Source organism: Oryx dammah, unplaced genomic scaffold, assembly GCF_014754425.2.
Source record: "Oryx dammah isolate SB20612 unplaced genomic scaffold, SCBI_Odam_1.1 HiC_scaffold_10, whole genome shotgun sequence".
NCBI lineage: Eukaryota > Metazoa > Chordata > Mammalia > Artiodactyla > Bovidae > Oryx > Oryx dammah.
In genome coordinates this window covers 62,424,033-62,440,014 of record NW_024070194.1, presented here as the reverse complement: position 1 = coordinate 62,440,014, position 15,982 = coordinate 62,424,033, and the positions used below count along the sequence as shown (strand labels likewise).

General features: G+C 37.0%; 1 protein-coding gene across 1 annotated transcript in view; it reads left to right on the top strand.

Annotated features, from left to right (window-relative positions):
- The window catches only part of MALRD1 (MAM and LDL receptor class A domain containing 1), a 585,291-nt gene that overhangs the window by 259,621 nt on the left and 309,688 nt on the right, over positions 1 to 15,982 (top strand). The window contains exons 27-28 of the mRNA XM_040248365.1: positions 10,466 to 10,711; positions 12,511 to 12,668. Coding sequence (XP_040104299.1) covers positions 10,466 to 10,711; positions 12,511 to 12,668 — 404 coding nt within the window. The remainder of the gene's footprint in view (positions 1 to 10,465; positions 10,712 to 12,510; positions 12,669 to 15,982) is intronic.

Below are 15,982 nucleotides of genomic sequence, written 5' to 3'. Positions count from 1 at the left end.
TACTAAAGCAAATTCAAACATAGTTTGGTTTACCCCAGTTAATTTTAGACATAATACACTGCACAAATGGGAGTAGCATTTAGGCACACAAATCCTGTGGATTTGCTTTGCTTCCTATTAATAGAATTTAGCTTAAATGGTCTTTTGTATATTTCCCTTTGAATTAGGTAATTGCCTCAGTTTCATTACATAGAGTTTTTGTTAACCAGGTCAATAGGGTTTACAAATGGAAACTGCTTTGTTATAGGATCAAATTATATAAAGGTAGTGTTAAATTGAGATTGTGACTATAATAAATTCTGCCTATAGAAGTAATAGGTAAATCTTTGCTTAAAGTATTGAAAATGTATATTTTGAACAAACTGAATAGCTACTGTCACTATCCAAAACAAAAGGAGAAAACCCCAGAAGTATTTGAATTTTTCATCACAGCAAAGTAGGTCTGAAGTGACTGACTCTGTATAATTTTCTCAGTCTTGGTATCTCAGATTTCATCAGTTCAGACACAGTCCTGTGCCTTTATCCTTGTCCAGCAACCAGAATAGCAAGTCATTTTCACTCGGCCGTCTTCTAGGAGGGCTTCCCTGGCGGCTCAGTGGTAAAGAATCCACTTGCCAAGCAGGGGATGTGGGTTTGATCCCTGGGTCAGGAAGATCCCCTGGAGAAAATGGGAATCCACTCCAATATTCTTGCCTGGGAAATCCCATGGACAGAGGAGCTTGGTGGGTTACTTTTCATGGGGTCGCAAGGAGTCAGACACGACTTATTAACTGAGCGTGCACTGTCTTCTAGGAGGCTCTCAGTCATCACTGTGCTCTCCTCTGTTTTACTCAGTTCATTCATTCATTCACTCATTCATTTTTTTGTTTAGCCAGCGAACGTATAGTGAACACTTTTAAGGTGTGTCAATTTCCCTATGGACCCTTTTGACTGGCAGTGGAAAAGTCAAATGCCAATAACCATGCAGACACATATAACACAGAGTTCTGAAAAGTTCTTTGAAGAAAAGCTGCCTGGTGTGGTAAGAGGTTATAAGAGAAGGATTTGACCAAACATGGCTTCTTGCAGGAAGTATAGATTGAGCTTAAATCTACAAGATTTTCAAAGGGAGAGTTGTTGAGCCAGGTAGGCGGTCCAGCTTGTGTAAAGTGTCTGTGGTTGGAGGGGCTGGATGAAGTCCAGGAGGTTCATGGTGGGAAGTTGAGTGGAAGAGCATGATCAGAGAGGAGGCTGGAAAGGTGAGTGGCAAACAGACCTGGAGTTGATTCTCTGTCACCTTAGCAAACTTGGCCTTTCCCCTAACTATAATAGAGCATTTCATTCCTTATAACTCCTTTTTTAAACTGAAATTGGATTCAATTCTCCCTTAATTTCAACATTTCTTTCATAGCCATTTGGAGTAGAGTGTGTTCAGTCTCCCACTTCTCCATAAACCATGGTGTCCAGAAAATTGTCAACATTTTTGCCACTCATACCAGGCTAATATTCTTCAAAGGAACTTCAGTCTGTTTGGGATTTCCCAATTATAATATAACTTTACAACCATAGCCCTTTCTTTAACCTAGGATGAGGCCCTGGTGTGTTCAGGCCTTTGTTCTCACCAATTTCTTTTTAAAATAAAGCAAACTTTCATTTCATCACACACACACAGTATTACCAAAAAGGAGCAGAAATTAAAAATTTTCTTTTGACTTTAGTCTTTGTTTCTATTTCCAGAAGAATTGTTCACTGCTTATGTATCTTTCCAGAGATAGTCAATAAATACACCAGCACACATGTATGTTGTGCTTGTGTATATATTCCTCTTTTTCACTCTAAAAATCTTATTGTTCATTTGCAGCCAAAGTAAATTTCAGGTGCATCAAAGGTTTGAAATCTTTTTAAAATTGAAATCATATAGTAATCATACAGTCCTGAAAAACATATGGAAGGCTTTTATTTAGTATGGGATTGTCAAAAGCCATAAAAGGAAGGATGGAAAAATTTAACTGCATAGAAATACAAAATAGAATTTTCCTAAAGTGATTTCGAGCTTGAAATTTAACCGTAGGTCAGACTTGTAGCTCTAGCTTCATCTTACGGCAACAGCTCCATTTGCAATGTCTTAGATAAAAATAATTCTCCTTAAATACTTGGAGCCTCTACTAGGTACACTGAAAGACAATAAAGAATTGTTTTACATTTCTTGACAGCAAAAATAAGACTTCAGAAAACAGAGATGCTTAGTGATCTAACTCATTACTTTATGTTACTAAGTATGATACCCTCAAAACCAAGATATATAAATCGTTCACCACCAAGACATTAGAAATGTTCTCCAAGTCAGAATTATTAAGAAACATGTATCTTTACAGGTTCCTTTGTAATTATTTTAGTGTTCTTCTAGGAGAGTTAGAGTTAATTCAAGGTGAGCATGTAATGTTAATGTAATAGTTCTCAAATGTTCAGTATTAAAATTGAGTAAAAGTTGAGAAATGAACTAACAGTGTGTTTTGAATGAACATGAGTGGTAACTGTGTTAGTGTAAATTTCATCATTCTGATCAAGACTGTTAGAAAGTGCTCTTTGAATATTTGGATTGCTACTATTTGGAATGAAGAAGTGGGAGCCTGCAGGCACAATATTTTTATATTTTGTCCAGCTGGCAGTTTGTTCCCAGTTGAGGGCTGAGTGAGCCTTTGGCTAGTAAGCCTTGCCCAGGAAGCACAGAAGTACAGAATGCTACTCTGCTCAGGTAGGACCTCAGCAGTACTGCAGTCACAGCCAGTTGGAATCATGTTAGGTCTTTTTCCTTAAAACCTGGAGGCCTTTTTTCAACCTAGACTTCACTCCATGTTTCTCTTTTATTTTTTATTGCAAATTACAGTTCCTCTACTTTTGTTGTTGTTGTTTTCTTTCGTTTGTCAATGCTTTAAGGCCACCACTATCTATTTTATGGAACTTTTTTCCACATATTATCTCCTTCATGCTAATAACATTAAAGTAGATCCCAGAAACCTTGATATTTTCAAGTTTTTGCTGAAAATTACTAAAGGGAAATATCAAGAGGCTTAAAAATAACTAATCGGAAGGCCTTTGAAATCTTTTAGCATCTCCCAAAGCAAATGGTCTGCCATGTTTTACCTACTGCAAAGACAATAATGAGAAGGGTTTTATTTTCTAGTCTCATATCACCCAGAAGGTTTGGTTGCTCCAGTGAACTCTCTTGCCATATGAACAGAATTGCAAAGTGAGATAAAGAAATGCATCTCCTGACATTCAGGACCTGGTCTGGAACTGTCAGCTAGGCCTTGAGGTTGTATGAGCTGGTGCTTCTCCTGTTTATAGTGTAAACAGTTTCACAGAGCATAAGCATCAGACATAGATTTTCCCCAAGTTTCTAGCTGCTTACGGCTGGAGAATAATTTCATACCTTCTTACTCTTTCTTATATGTGTGGTAAGAGCCAAAGTCCTCTCATTACTTATTTTGAGGTTGAAATTATTTCTGATGACCAGTAATTCAGACTTTCATCATAATGATGTAATTTTTTTTTAGCACTTTTCTAGTTTTGGGCACACACAAAAAATTCCCAGGCTCATCTTGGACCTTCTTTTCCTTAGCCCCAAATAGACCATTTTTCCAAGAAGACCTAGTTCCTTGTAATGGGGAATAGTATTTAAATATTGTAGCATTTGGGACAGAGAAGTAACATTCAATTTATATAAAATATCTCCATGGTTTTTCTAGGTAAATATTTTTATTGAAGTATAGTTGATTTATAATGTGTTAATTTTCTGCTGTAGAGAAAAGTGATTTATATATGTGTGTGTGTATGTATATATTACATTCTTTTTAATATTCTTTTCCATGATGGTTTATCATAGGATATTGAATACAGTTCCCTGTGTTATACAGTAGGACTTTGTTATTTATCCATTCTGTATATAACAGCTTACATCACCATCGTTCTTTATTGCTTAATGGGAAGTGGTAGGGTACAGAGATCAGGAAGGAAAGTGTTGTAATAAAATCACACACAGAAATTGATAGTGGCTTGAACCAAAAGTAGTAGTAACATCACCTCTTGTAACAGAGTAGGATTGAAAATTGACAGAATTCACTGAAAGATTATATATGAGTTATGAGATAAAATATTATATTAAAACAGTATTATATAAAATTATTATTATTATTATTTAGAGAATGAGGAAAGGAAACTGGAGAGAGTGTTATGCTGGTTAGGGGATAGGACCTGGATGAAGATTACTGTGCACAGGTAGGTAGGGGCTGATGTATTTGGGATCTTCCACCAACAGGGGGAGCACCTGGGCTTTCTTAGAAAACCTCATTTTGTGAGTAATGCAATCCTGGTGTGTTGTGTGGTGTTATCAGTCTTAATATCTGAACCAAATTTTGGACAGCAGTCTACCTTGAAACTGAGGATAGTCCCAAGCTCTAGGAGTTGTAATAATAATATATGTAATATTTTATCTCATAAATCATGTAAACATTCAGTGAATTCTGTCAATTGTCAGTCTTATAATAAGAATATATCTTATCACCTCTAAGACTGATGACATCACATACATACCAAGATGGTTTGAAAATTTCCTAGATGTAGAACACATGGGTAAACGCTGTCAGTCATTAAGTCATATGTTGAAAAGTGGAGTCAGACTTCCAATACAGAGCTCCTTACAAGACTTTTTTCTCTCCAAGCAACTGGAGTTATAGAGTTGCCATTAACACAGATGGAGAAGACTGTTCACTGAGTAAGTTTGAAGGGGAAGAATCAGATTTTGAATGTAAGCATATTAAGTTTCAGAGTCTCTGATGTTTACATGGGAGGTTTTAAAATTTTATACTTTGTTCTTCCTTACAAAATTAAGGGCTTCCCTACTGCTCAAATGGTAAAGAATCTGCCTGCAATGCAGAAGACCTGGGTTTGATCATCGGGATGGGAAGTTCCTTGGAGGAGGGCATGGCAACCCACTCCAGTGTTCTTGCCTAGAAAATCCCCATGGATGAAAGATCCTGGCAGACTATAGTCCATTGGGTTGCAAAGAATCAGACACAACTGAGCGACTAATCACAGCACAGCACACAAAATTAAACTGCCTATCAGGAGGGTTACTGCCTAATTTAAACAGTATTTTTTTCTGTAAAAAGGAACACACTATCATTAGATCCTTAATATCAAATCATTTAAAGAGATACACCCTGCTTTTAGGAGGCTGATTTCCTTGAACAAAACAATAGGCATGGAAAATAATTTAGAAATAGGTAAATAATATTAGTTGATAACTTCCCTTGAATTTACCAAAAAATGTTGCTTGTTGTTTTACGGATAAGTATACATTATAGCAGTGAAATTTTATTTATTAACCTAGAGAGCTTTCTGTTCAAAATTAATTTTGTGTTATATTTGAATTATTGTATTTTAAATTATGCAGGTGTTTAAGTTTTATAAATGTAAAACAGTGATTCACATTGTGACTATCTTAAAATATTAGCTTTATTGATTGTGCGATATTTTGCCTCATGTTTCCACTTAGAGACATGTCCAAATTATTTTCTCTTGTGGTTTAAAAGAATTAGATTTTAGCTTGACCCAGTTGCTTTGGAGAAAAACATCTTCAAAACCAGTAAATTTGCTTTTATTCCCCAGACAAATTGAAATTGATGGAATCAATAAAATTGTCAATTATATAAAATCAAATGATCTAGTAATTTCTTGTGTTCTCAACAGATCCATGAGAAATAATGTATCTGGTAGTCAACGCTGGTGTTTCACCCCTCAGTGATCTTGTGTCTTACAATAGTAGACCTACCATTGTTCTTCAAGTCAATGGACTTAAAAAATAATTCTGAAGACAACAGACCTGGGTCCAAATTGCATTGCTCCTCTTGAAAATTCAGCAAGTCACTTAACATCTATAATCCTCAGTTTTCTCATCTATAAATGAGAGGGTTAATGTAAATGATCTCCATTTCTGTGTAGCTCAAAAATGCTTTAATGTTACAATTCTCAGTCAAGCTCTGTAATTGAAACAGCAAAGGTCTTTTGTCTTACCCTCCAATCTGCCAGCTGAACTGGGCACCTAAATAAAAATAGTTTAATCTTACACTGCAAGAAAGGAAAATGTTAGCAATTAACCTAGAAGACAAGAAAAGTTTTGTTAGAGACAGAATGCATAGTTGAAATTTGTTTCAAAGGCATTGCAAATGTAAAGGCCATTTAATTAGGCAATCTTGAACGTGCAGTCCAAGAAGAGCTTAGCACACAAAGTGGCTGGGAATTCTCAGAACACCAGTTCTTCCCATTGATCTCTACCTGGCCTTCCATTCCTCTCCTGCCACTTCTTTCCTCTTAGCCATCTGTTTTATAAAATGTGAGACTGATCAGAACATAAAAGCTTTTCTATAAGATTCTATCAAAAGCAGTTTCCAATTCTCAGAACACCTTCCATTAAATGTCTGAATCACCTCCTTCCTCTAATCCACACCAGTCCTCAACCCCCAGCCACTCGCTCAGGCCATAGAAACTCCCATCTAAAAGAAAACTACAGTTCAATATCACTGATGAACATAGATGCAAAAATCCTTAACAAAATTCTAGCAATCAGAATCCAACAACACATTAAAAAGATCATACACCATGACCAGGTGGGCGTTATCCGAGGGATGCAAGAATTCTTCAATATCCGCAAATCAATCAATGTAATACACCACATTAACAAATTGAAAAATAAAAACCAGATGATTATCTCAGTAGATGCAGAGAAAGCCTTTGACAAAATTCAACATCCATTTATGATAAAAACCCTCCAGAAAGCAGGAATAGAAGGAACATACCTCAACATAATAAAAGCTATATATGACAAACCCACAGCAAACATTATCCTCAATGGTAAAAAATTGAAAGCATTTCCCCTAAAGTCAGGAACAAGACAAAGGTGCCCATTCTCACCACTACTATTCAACATAGTTCTGAAAGTTTTGGCCACAGCAATCAGAGCAGAAAAAGAAATAAAAGGAATCCAAATTGGAAAAGAAGAAGTAAAACTCTCACTGTTTGCAGATGACAGGATCCTCTACATAGAAAACCCTAAAGACTCCACCAGAAAATTACTAGAGCTAATCAATGAATATAGAAAAGTTGCAGGATATAAAATCAACACACAGAAATCCCTTGCATTCTTATACACTAATAATGAGAAAGTAGAAAGAGAAATTAAGGAAACAATTCCATTCACCATTGCAACGAAAAGAATAAAATACTTAGGAATATATCTACCTAAAGAAACCAAAGAACTATATATAGAAAACTATAAAACACTGATGAAAGAAATCAAAGAGGACACTAATAGATGGAGAAATATACCATGTTCATGGATTGGAAGAATCAATAGAGTGAAAATGAGGATACTACCCAAAGCAATCTATAGATTCAATGCAATCCCTATCAAGCAACCAATGGTATTTTTCACAGAGCTAGAACAAATAATTTCACAATTTGTATGGAAATACAAAAAACCTCCAGTAGCCAAAGCAATCTTGAGAAAGAAGAATGGAATTGGAGGAATCAACCTGCCTAACTTCAGGCTCTACTACAAAGCCACAGTCATCAAGACAGTATGGTACTGGCACAAAGACAGAAATATAGATCAATGGGACAAAATTGAAAGCCCAGAGATAAATCCACACACCTATGGACACCTTGTCTTTGACAAAGGAGGCAAGAATATACAATGGAGAAGAGACAATCTCTTTAACAAGTGGTGCTGGGAAAACTGGTCAACCACTTGTAAAAGAATGAAACTAGATCACTTTCTAACACCATACACAAAAATAAACTCAAAATGGATTAAAGATCTAAACGTAAGACCAGAAACTATAAAACTCCTAGAGGAGAACATAGGCAAAACACTTTCCAGCAGAAATCACAGCAGGATCCTCTATGACCCACCTCCCAGAATATTGGAAATAAAAGCAAAAATAAACAAATGGGACCTAATTAAACTTAAAAGCTTCTGCACAACAAAGGAAACTATAAGCAAGGTGAAAAGACAGCCTTCAGAATGGGAGAAAATAATAGCAAATGAAGCAGCTGACGAACAACTAATCTCAAAAATATACAACCAATTTATGCAGCTCAATTCCAGAAAAATAAATGACCCAATCAAAAAATGGGCCAAAGAACTAAATAGACATTTCTCCAAAGAAGACATACGGATGGCTAACAAACACATGAAAAGATGCTCAACATCACTCATTATTAGAGAAATGCAAATCAAGACCACAATGGAGTACCACTTCACACCAGTCAGAATGGCTGCAATCCAAAAGTCTGCAAGCAATAAATGCTGGAAGAGGGTGTGGAGAAATGGGAACCCTCTTACACTGCTGGTGGGAATGCAAACTAGTACAGCCACTATGGAGAACAGTGTGCCGATTCCTTAAAAAATTGCAAATAGAACTGCCTTATGACCCAGCAATCCCACTGCTGGGCATATACACCGAGGAAACCAGAATTGAAAGAGACGTGTACCCCAATGTTCATCGCAGCACTGTTTATAATAGCCAGGACATGGAAGCAACCTAGATGTCCATCAGCAGATGAATGGATAAGAAAGCTGTTGTACATATGCACAATGGAGTATTACTCAGCCATTAAAAAGAATACATTTGAGTCAGTTCTAATGAGGTGGATGAAACTGGAGCTGATTATACAGAGTGAAGTAAGCCAGAAAGAAAAACCCCAATACAGTATACTAATGCATATATATGGAATTTAGAAAGATGGTAACAATAACCCTGTATGCGAGACAGCAAAAGAGACACAGATGTATAGAACAGTCTTTTGGACTCTGTGGGAGAGGGAGAGGGTGGGATGACTTGGGAGAATGGCATTGAAACATGTATAATATCATATATGAAACAAATCGCCAGTCCAGGTTCAATGCATGATACTGGATGCCTGGGGCTGGTGCACTGGGATGACCCAGAGGGATGGTACGGGGAGGCAGGAGGGAAGGGTGTTCAGGATGGGGAACACGTGTATACCTGTGGTGGATTCATGTTGATGTACGGCAAAACCAATACAATATTGTAAAGTAATTAAGCTCCAATTAAAATAAATAAATTTATATTAAAAGACAATGAAAATAAAAATAAAAAAATGAAGTAGGAAGTGGTATTACCAGCCTCCCTAACTGGCCAACTAAGGAGGAAGTCTAACAAAGTGACTTTTGTTTTCCTCTATTGTACGATATTGTACTATATTGACTCTATTGTACTATAGAGTTACAAAGCAAATAGGAAGCTGATGTCACCACATCAGAACTTTTCCTACTGAAATATTGTCAATCATGGTGGTTATGTTCTATTGAAATATTGGAACAGGATATTTATAACTTGACTGTGCCTATTGAACTGGTTTATTATTTCCAAAACACTTTAACTCATTCATTTGACTAATATTTACTTATTGCCTATGAAGGTTCAAGCACTCTTCTAGTGATAGAGACCAGAAGTTCCCAACCTTTTGGCACAAGAGAACAGTTTTGTGAAAGATAATTTTTTCTGTGGCAAGAGGGTGGGGGTATGGTTTCCTGATAATTCAAGCCCATTACATTTATTGTACACATTATTTCTATTCTTATTACATCAGCTCCACCTCAGATCATCGGGCATTAGACCCCAGAGATTGAGGATCCCCAATATAAACAAGTCTCTCTAATTAGTTTAACTTTTTACTATTATTTTGTTCTCTTTTCTGATCAGTAGACTAAAACTCATCAAATATAGGAATGATCCAAGTCACATAACTGATGAGTTATCAGCATCAGTTCAAACTCAGACATTCAAAAGCATCATGTTTTGTCTTAAAGTTTGTAGAAAAGTCTTTATGGGCAACATTGCTTTGTAGGAAAATTGCTCCTTAAATTCCAAACAACTATGAAATAAATAAGCATTTTGGAGGAAAAAAATCTGTTGGAAGGTTAAATATTAGTTGTATATTCATACCCCTGCTTCTGAGGAAGTGTGATATATATTTGGCTTCTGATAAATGATGGAGTGCATGGATACGGATGTACCTACAAATAACCCATGTTACATAAGCTCTTACTACCCTGAAGATCTTGTTTCAGGATTAAAAATAGAAAGCCTCTCTTTGGTTTTCAGATCTAATTTATCTCTTTGAGGATAGCTCACAGGACATGCTGCCTTTGAGGACTATTGGAGTACATTCCTAGATCAATAAAATGACTGATTGTTTTCATTTTGAATGATGCTTGTGAATGAGCTATAGACCAGAACCCTGGAGAGATTAGGGGAGAGAGAGGCAGGGGTCAGACACCCCAAACTCCCAAGAACACTATGTTTCTTTACATATTAAAGGGAATCTACTCTTCCTGCTTTTTAACCTCGTGAACGTGGTGGGAGTGTTTCCTCATCCTTTTTGTTTGTTTGTTTTTTAGGTTACTGTCCACTTGGCTATCGGGAATGTCAGAATGGCAAATGTTTTAAACCAGAGCAGAGCTGTAATTTTGTAGATGACTGTGGAGATTATACTGATGAAAATGAATGTGGTGGCTCCTGTACTTTTGAAAAAGGCTGGTGTGGTTGGCAAAACTCCTTGGCTGAAAACTTCGATTGGGTTTTGGGGGTTGGCTCTCCACAAAGCCTAAGACCTCCCAGAGACCACACACTTGGAAATGAAAATGGTAGGTTATTAGATTGTTCCAGTTACTCTAATTTTATTCACAGTGAGCATCACATTGTCTTTCCTGACATCAGAGAGAGCACCGTGGTGCCAGGGCAACAAAGTCAAACATTTAATGAGTACCTTTGTCTCCCAGGACTGCATAGCAGACAGCCTCAGCGGGGTGGTGTTAAAAGCAGACAGTTATTGTCTCACAGTTTGAGGGCTAGAAATTTGAAATCACGGTGTCAGTAAGGCTGATGGTTCCTGTTGAGGACTTTGAAGGAGAATAATCTATTCCTTGGCTCTCACTAGCTTCTGGTAGCTTCAGATGCTACTCAGCTTGTAGGTGGAACTCTCTTTCTCTCTGCGTTGTCTTCCCTCTATGTATGTCTCTGTGTCTAAATTTTCCCTTTTCATTACAATAATCTTATTGAACTAGAGGCCACCCTCTTGACTTTATTTTAACTTGATCATCAACAAAAACCCTATTTCCAAAGAAGCTCACATTAGCTGGGACAGAAATTAGGACTTTCACATCTTTTGGGGGGACACTATGTAACATATAACAGTGAGTAATTAACATTGACTATTGCTTTGATAATTGTAGATAGATGATAACATAGGCGGCCCTCAGGTACCTTTTTGAAATGACACATTTGTAATCAATAACCTTGAATTCTACCATTCATTTGATCAGTAGCAAGTCATGTAACTTTTCAGATTCTCAAATCTCTCCTCTGTCCAATGAAGATAATAAAATTTGCCCTGGAGTTGTCAAGATCAAGGGAGATGATCCGTATTTGGGGACAGGCAGTAGAAAGCCCTAAATGTGTTTTGCAGATGTAGCTGCAAGATCATCTCTCTGAAGGGTGCTTGGAATGGCTCATTTTTACAGTGAGCTGAACCTGTTTCTCAGATTTTTTGGTCAATGGGCAAAAGAGATTAGCAGAATAAAGAAGGGATCTTGAATTTCTGGCTGTTACAGAGTAGAATAAAGATGTTTAAATATTGAAGTTTCACAGGCCTATAATAAAACGGGGGCTTCCCTAGTGGCTTCCCTAAAGATCCTGCCTGCAATGCAGGAGACCTGGGTTCAATCCCTGGGTCAGGAAGATTCCCTTGGAGGAGGGCATAGCAACCCACTCCAGAATTCTTTCCAGGAGAATCCCCATGGACAGAGGAGACTGGTGGGCTATAGTCCATGGGGTCGCAAAGAGTCAGACATGATTGAGAGACTAAGCACACAGCACATGATAAAACAGAGCTCTCCAAGCCGGACCAACCACACCAGAGAAAGGAAGGTCTGAGTCCCATTCTAACACTCAGCTCTACATACGTAAAATGTTTTGGATATTTGGATAAACAAGCCAAAAACTCAGTATCTTTCCTTGTATGTTGTATATTAAAATTCTCAGCATTTTATTTGTGCACTCAAAAGGTGACTGACTTTTTTGAAAGCATGTCATATTTCTTTATTTATATTTCATAGACAATCTTTGCATTGTTTCACAGTAACTGGATAGTTTGGGGAGTCCATGAAATGGTTTCTGTAACTGTCTCATTGAGTCCATGGCATAAATATTCTGTCAGATCAGTTCATCTGCACACTGTGAAGTACTTTGCTAAAAGCACAGACAGTTGGAAATTGTTCTGTCAGTGAGCTGGAGGCAAGGCTGTTAGATTTCCTTTCTCTTTCAAGTAGAAATACCTTTAGAAGTTGAGATCCTATGAAATGTAATTAAAAACCCTACGATAGAAAAACTAAAATGATCCTCTCCGTGTTATTTTGGCATGGTCTGAATCTCATCTTGTTCCCAGGGCACTTCCTGTATCTGGAAGCTACTCCAGTAGGCCTGCGGGGCGAAGAAGCACACCTCAAGAGTGGCCTGTGGCAAGAGTCCAGTGCTGCCTGCACCGTGAGCTTCTGGTATTTCATATCCACAAAAGCCACAGGGTCCATTCAGATCCTCATCAAGGTAAGATTTCAGTTTGTGATGCCTCTGAGCTTCGTGAAGTTTCCTACAGGTAGCACATGGCCAAAGGGAGTTTATCACAACTCTGCTGACCTGGCCCTGGAAGGCCTCCTCCCATCAGAGGGTGATGCTGCTTGTGGTTCAGATGTTTTGTGGAATTTGGTAAACTGGGCCAGGAACCAGCTTGGAGCTCAACATCATAAAACCATCATACAACAGGTTGTAACACAGGTTATAACTGACTCTCAGAAACTCTTTGTGGTAACAGTTAGTATAAGACCCACAAGTTTCTTCACTCTATCTGGGTATTTCTTTGCCTAGCCTCCTCACAGAAAGAATCTAGATGATTTGTACATCTGAAAGGAGAGTAGCTATCCATTGTAATTAATATATGAATGATCATTAAAGAAATTAATGTGAAACATTCTGGTTCTAAGTACAGCATACAAAGGACAGGACTGCCGAGGAGAATGATCAAGGTATGATTACATTGAACTGCTTATTAACTATGACACAGTAATACATTTTCTTACTGTGGATTAATTAGATGTTTCTGACAGGGCTTTAATTTAGTTTAACAGAGTGACAGTGTTTGGGGAGCAAAATAATGAAGTATATATTAATATTAATGAGACTTGGTTCACGTACTTTGACTCTTTGGCAAGTTACAGCAGCGAAAAGGTGGGGTGTGTGTATGTGTGTGTGTGCATACATGCATGCCTGCATGTATGTACACATGTGTGTTCATTTCAAGAATCTCTTTAGAATTCCAAGAAAGCTTACTCTGAAAACATGCTTTTGGGGCTGTTGCTGTTTTCTCACACATGGGCTTTGGTGAAGTGCCCCCACACTGATGGACAATGCCTGACCAGAATATCAAAGGCCTCATTTGTCTGAATAGCTCATGGCTGCATAATTTGTGTTTTATCTGAAACCTGAGCTAACTTTTTAATTTAGGACCCTTCTCTAATAATGCAGAAAAGCCTGCCTAATAAAATGCATGCAGAAAATACCACAATGATTTATTCTTATATTTAAATATGGAAACTTACTGAGATACAGTGCTTAAAGTTCTTAGAAGAGTATTTTCCAGTACTCTATTGAATGTGACACTGGGTTATATGGTCTGTACTGTTAAATAATAAAACTTCAACTGAGGAAATTTAAAGATCAAATTGCTTTGTTGAACGATTCATGAATTGGGCAGCATCCCATGTAGCAGATAGAAAGGAATTCTGCCAAGTTATAGAAACAAAAAAGGTTTTCAAAGGCAGAAAGGGGGGAAGGAAAAGGAAATTATTAGCCAAAAAAAAAAAAAAAAGCATTGTTGCAGGGAAGGTCCCCTCCTAAGGAGGATGGAAGGGTTCTGTTGGACAGATAATTTCTCTAGTGCTGACTGGTTAAGATTACATTCCTGAGGGAAGTTGAAACTGCAATTAAATTAGGTATGAAGGTCTTAGTGTTCTGTCATGGTGCTTAGTACAAGTGACTCCATCTTGAGCAAGTGGTCTTTTTTCAACAGTGCCATGTGAAGGGTTTGATGCACTGGATTTTACCTTTATTATTTGCTTCACTCATATTTACATTTCTCTTCTCTTATAGTAACAAGCTTGACATTACTATAAAAAACGTGACTATAAAGTTGTACTGACTTGATATGTGTCTTCCTATCAAGTCACATTGAGCCCCCATATTCCTTCCAATTCCTCTGGACACTTAACAGCAACTTTAAAGACCTATATTCCTATTGTATTAAAAAAAATCCCTATTATTTAGCTACATTTATTATAAAGAGAAATCTTTCATACCATATATTGATTTTATATTCGTGAATTAGGGCAATCATTTCATTTTGGTAGCTAACACAATACATATTTTTGATCATCATTACAAAGTACTGCTTAGGCTTCTGTCTGTGTGGAAGCATGTTGGATTTCACCTCACTCATTAGTTGGAAATCGTCCTAGCCAGGTGGCAAACACAACAGGGGTACGAATGCTACCTTTTCCTTCTTTCTGTACTCCGTATCCTTTAAAATGGTCCCAATATATGCATATGGTGTCCCCGGCCCAGTCTCCTCTATTTTTTCTCGGGAATGCCTCCTTCTGTGTTCCCATGTTTTTCCTCCACATCAGGTCCAACACAATTGGGTAGATTCAGCCTTTCACAAATCTTTCCTTGACACTTTTGCCAACCGTGACTATTCCTTTGGTAAGTGTCCCCCACAGCTCCAGAAATTCTTCTTGATGACTGACTGTTCATTTATATTTATACTATTTCAATAGATACATCATAACATAGTGAAGGCAAAGCCTTGAGACTTAGTTCTTATGTCTGTCTCAGCTCTTCGGAGAAGGGACTGCAGGATGAAGGGATTAGAGGAAAGGAATGGTGCTTCCCCAGAGGAGCCCATCACTGGGCTCAGGACAACCATTGTTTGGGATAATCCTTGTGAAGGAATGGCCATTACACATTACGTGCATGACATTAAAGTCTAACCTGGAGATTCTGTAATCTAGGTCTGAAATATATATATACATTCAGATGCAAAAGGCATGAAAGCACTGACCAATAATTTAATAACAATATAGTTCTAAAGGGTAGTGTTGTTGACTGCAAATCATAACCACAGTAACACATGCTGAGTCATGTCTTTTTCTGCATATAATAATAATTCATTTTTCTTTTTAAAATTTATTATTTTTATTTTAAATTTATTTTTAATTGAAGGATAATTGCTTTACAATGTTGTGTTGATTTCTGCCATATGACACCATGATTCGTTTCTAAAATAGTATGTTTGCTCTTGATATTATCTATCATTTTTACCTACCTTTTAACTCATACATTCAATATGAAATTTCTCATTAATTTTTAATGTATTGCTTTTGAAAGCATCTAAGATTTAAAAAATATGAAACAAATGCTCAGGGGTAGAGTCAGAGTCCCACAGAATGAAAGTTAACTTGTTTTTACAAATATATTTAATTTTACACATTTTTCAGGTCAATTTTTTCTGATGGAACTAATTAATGAGTAATATGTTGATTTTAATATGTAAAAAAGAATTGAGGGAATTTTAAAGTTTACATGCATTTGATAAATTGTTTTCATAGGTAAAAATTCTAGTCTCATCATGAAACAAAAGGCCTTTGCATCTTTTCAACTAGTCTTGTGAATAAAATGCAGAAGCACCTGCTACCTGAAGGGCATTACTGTGTTTTGGACCAACTCCATCTGTGATAAACTGTTGATATTTTAATCAAGATGACTTCATGCTATAGGGAATTTAAATCTGTTTGACTGAAGGTCTTCAG